The 4,357-nt window shown below is 50.4% G+C and overlaps 1 protein-coding gene across 1 annotated transcript; it reads left to right on the top strand.

Moving 5' to 3' along the window:
* The first annotated feature begins 973 nt into the window (after positions 1 to 973).
* On the top strand, positions 974 to 3,360 carry LOC149120496 (protein FRG2-like-2). The gene is made up of 2 exons (XM_089320805.1): positions 974 to 1,094; positions 3,005 to 3,360. Exons 1-2 carry the CDS (start codon positions 974 to 976, stop codon positions 3,358 to 3,360), a joined length of 477 nt encoding a protein of 158 aa, XP_089176931.1.
* Positions 3,361 to 4,357: the final 997 nt, after the last annotated feature.

The raw sequence follows: 4,357 nt of genomic DNA, 5'->3' as shown, positions 1-4,357 counted from the left end.
GATAAGCTGTGAAACAAACACCTTCAAGTAGTGACTGATGAGAGTGTACCCAGAAACCCTCAGATGATCTCACTTAATCTAATTTGGCACAATGGAATGCCTTTTATCACTTTTTACATACCTTTGAATATTAACATTTATGTTGTGAACCTGACACAATTGATTATTTTGATATTGTCATTGCTGAATGGCTAGGATGTCTTAACATGTGTCTATAAAATTTAATCCTATTGATTATTCTCTTCATATTGAAACCATTTCCTTTTATCTCTTTCTTTTACTTATTTCTTTACTCATTTGAAAGGCAAACCTACGTGGAGGCAGAGGCAGAGAGAGAAAGTTCTTGCATCTGATGGTGCACTCCCCATATGGCTACAATGGCAGGAGCTGAGCCAATCCGAAGCCAGGAGCCAGGAGCCTCCTGCTGGTCTCCCACTTGGGTGCAGGGGCCCAAGGACCTGGGCCATCCTCCACTTCTCTGCCAGACCACAGCAGAGAGCTGGATAGGAAGTGGAGTAGCTGGGACAGGAACCGGCATCCATATGGCATGCCAGCACTTCAGGTGGCAGCTTTACCGGCTATGCCACAGCACCGGATCCAAGTGGAAAACTGTTCTAGAAATGTCAACATGCAGCTTGTTTGATTCTGCAGCTGGAAATCTAGGCAGGGTCTTATTGACACATTTGGATGGTAATTGGGCTGGTAGAGATGGGGTCCAGTGCCCTGCCTTTTGTCCCAGTGTCCTCTCACACTGTATTTCTGCATTGGACACTAAAAACGGACCTTACATCCGTGTCACACCACCACCACCACCACAGGTGAAAACTGATGCGTGCACTGGTGATTGACAGGATAAAGGAATTCCTCCCTCCAATAGGCATGAGCCCCGCCCTCAGGAGGGGCTTTAAAAGGCAGATGGAACAGGGCTATCCTCCCTCTCTGCACACTTGAGCCTGGAACCTTGAACTTCAGGATGGCACAGGAAAGTGCAGACCAGGAAGCTCTTGGGCTGTCAGTTGAGCTGCCCTCTTCCCCACAAAGGTCTTTTAAAGATGGGGGCACAGATGAAGAGGAGAAACCACCACAAGGACAAGGTGAGACACTGTTTTCTGATTTCCCTGAGAGCTGCCTGCAAAGGCAAGGTAGGTCCTTGGGATGTCAGGGTGAGTGCGGAAGGTGGTTTGGAACCTGGCAACTGGTCTGTGTGTGTGATAGAGGGTTTCATTTCAAAGTGGGAAATGGGAAACAGGTGGTAGCTCCAGGGGCCTATTGAGAAATGTGGCAGCAATGAACCTATGGAACTCCAATGTGCTCATTTCCCTTTGATCCTGGCTTAACTGGCTCAGCCAACAGGATGCCAGAAACTTGAAATCTGAGACAAAACGGGGGCCGGGGGGATCAAATGCATACATGGTATTAGTTTTTCATTCTCACGACAAATATCTGAGACATGTAACTAAAGAAGGAACGTTTCTTTCAAACCACATTTTGGAAATTCACAAGAAAAGTCTTCATGTCCCTAATAGTTCATGACCCGAATGCTCTGACATTTTATGAGGGTAGGGGAGGATTCAGAAGGAGTATGGAGGAAAACTCACATGACAATCCAATCTGACAGGGAGCTTGCTGAGCAAGTGTTCTCTCCTTATTCACATACCATATTCCAACAGCCGGGCTCCTCCTTCCCAACATCACCCAGTCTAAACATTGTCCACGTCTCAGGTTATTCCCCACCCTTGATCCATTTCTATTTTCATTAGTTTCCACCTTAATGCTTTTTCTTAAAGAGATTTATTTATTTATCTGAAAGAGGTACACAGAAGGAGAAGGAGAAGCAGAGTTTGAGAGAGATCTTCCACCTGCTGGTTCACTCCCACTTGGCAACAACAGCCAAAGCTGCGCTGGTCTGTAACCAGGAGCCAGGAGCTTCTTCCACATCTCCTTCAAGGGTGCAGGAGCTCAAAAACTCGAGCTATCTTCCACTGCTTTCCCAGGCCATAGCAGAGAGCTGGATTGGAAGTGGAGCAGCTGGGACTCGAACCAGTTCTGTAATGGGATGGCAGCACTGCAGACCGTGGGTTTTCCTACTATGCCACAGAGCTGGCCCCTTTCCCTCTATACTTGAAGCATTAAGTTACAATTTTGTAGACAAAGAGATTCACAAACAATCTTCGGAGGACACAAATTTTATACACGTGGGGAAATTTTATTTTATTTCATGGGGAAACTCAGTCATACGTACTCTCTTTTGATGTAGGATCAAAGCCCAGTCCACATGAGGAAAGTCCCAGGAAAGGAAGCTCAGAGGCAGAAGCAGCGTTGCCAGAGCAGGTCAGTTCAGACTCACCCGGAGCGAGAAGGTCATAGGGTGCTGTGGCACAGTCTTCTCTGGGAGACAGGGGCCCTGAGACCAGATGGGTCACCAGCACCTCAGAGATGCTGGGGTACGGGGACCAGAGGGGAAGGGAGCGCTGGTGGGAGGCGCTGCTCCCTGTGTCCTGGATAGACCTGGGCTGTGGCTGTGCCTTTGGAGGCAGGCACTCCAACTCCCTGTGTTTTGCAGAATCAGAGTCCAGCTGTGACGGGGTGAGCTCCAGGAAGAGGACAATCAGTTCTGAGGACAGCAGCCACACGGGGACAGGTAGCATCGTGCTTTCTCTGCCTAGAGGGTCAGGACCAGGGAGCTTATCCAAGGTTGGGAAGGGAGGGGTTGTCAGAGATTGACAGCAGCCACACGGGGACAGGTAGCATCGTGCTTTCTCTACCTAGAGGGTCAGGACCAGGGAGCTTATCCAAGGTTGGGAAGGGAGGGGTTGTCAGAGATTGAGAGCAGTTTCGAGATCCCAAGAGCATGTGAGGGGGAGGGTGGGTGCTGCCTGGGTTCCTGCTGGAGTCCATTGTGGGGAAGGAAGTGCAGGATTCGGTGGGGTTCACGTGAAGGGGGCAGGACTTAGGTTTTAGGGCCCAAGGAGCTGTGCTGAGTGTCTCCCGTGTGTCTCTGCAGGCAGCTGTGTGCAAGAGCTCAGAGCGACTTTGCAAAAGAAAGCAAAACCTTCGGACGATGGAAATGACAGAGGAATTCAGGAGGCGCATGCGGAACCTCGCAGGGGATCCTCCAGGGCCCGCTCTGGGCACAAGAGGAGGCGCAGGTCCAGGTCCCCAGCAGACCACCCACCGCCCCTTCGGAAGAGCCTGGTGACCTCCCTGCGCTCTCTGTCTGAGGCCATTTATGAAGATTTAGCCCGGGTGCAGGCGCAGCAGGCGCAGTTCCCGCTGACCCAGGAGCAGCTGTTTGCTCTGGCACAGCTCCGCGGGCCTCTATGCAGCGCCATGCAGAGCTGCTATGCGCTGGCCTCCTAGGCGGCCTGGGCCTTCCCTGCCCAGGGCTGGCTCCTCCCGGCCCAGGCCCCGGCCCTGGTCCCGGAGCACATGCCTGCTATCCAGTCGCTGGCACCTGCTCAGAGCTCCTCCCAGGAGGGGGAAGGCCAGCCCTCTGCTGAGCAGGAAGAACCTGAGGCACACAGGGCATCAGACTAATCTTGTGCTGCGGAGCCCGCATGGTGGACACTAGAGGGCGCATCTCTGACACACAGAAAGACTTGCTGCCGCTAATTCTCCACAAGCCCAGCAGAGACCCTGTGGTTGGGATGAGCTGATGCCTGAGGGAATCTGGGTGGCCTTAGGAAAGGAACTGGAGCGACTTCCTCGGAATCAGGAACCTGTTGTGTCCTTGAGGACGCCATGACAGAAGAATGTCGGTTTTCACATTACCAATCTGGATCCTTCTAACTGACTTGAAGTTTTAAATGAAGCACATATTAAGAGGTCATCATTGACACTTGTGCGTTTTTGTCAATGTAAAGTTTTCTACCTGGAGAAGTTCTGGGGAGGTGGGAGCAGCAGTGCCCAGGAGGACTCTGAGGGGAGATGACAGGGTGGGTCTGTGTGAGACAGGGCCTCAGAACGAGTGGGTGTCTGAGGGTGGGCAGAGACGGTACCCAGACGTCTGAAACCAGTGTTGATCAAGCGTGGACAGTTTCTTGCCCCACCGGAATTTGACGCCGTGACTGTGTGATTTTATTCTGCTGAAACCACTTTCAATTGATAACATAAGTTTCAGATGTTCGAGATGAATAAGGATGTGTTATCTTCATAAAATTAGTTTCGTGTATTTATATGAACATGAGTACATGAATGTTCTTCCAAATCTTAATAAAAACGAATTGAAGACCAATTTATTTATGTTTTTAAAACGTTTATTTAATGAATATAAATTTCCAAAGTACAGAATATTGATTCCAATGGCTTCCCCCCCACAACGTCCCTCCAACCCACAACCCTCCCCTTATCCACTCCC

The sequence above is a fragment of the Oryctolagus cuniculus genome, chromosome 19, assembly GCF_051225735.1.
Source record: "Oryctolagus cuniculus isolate XC-2025 breed Fujian yellow rabbit chromosome 19, ASM5122573v1, whole genome shotgun sequence".
Taxonomy (NCBI): domain Eukaryota; kingdom Metazoa; phylum Chordata; class Mammalia; order Lagomorpha; family Leporidae; genus Oryctolagus; species Oryctolagus cuniculus.
The sequence above is the reverse complement of the archived record's forward strand: the minus strand, read 5'-3'. Positions and strand labels throughout refer to the sequence as shown.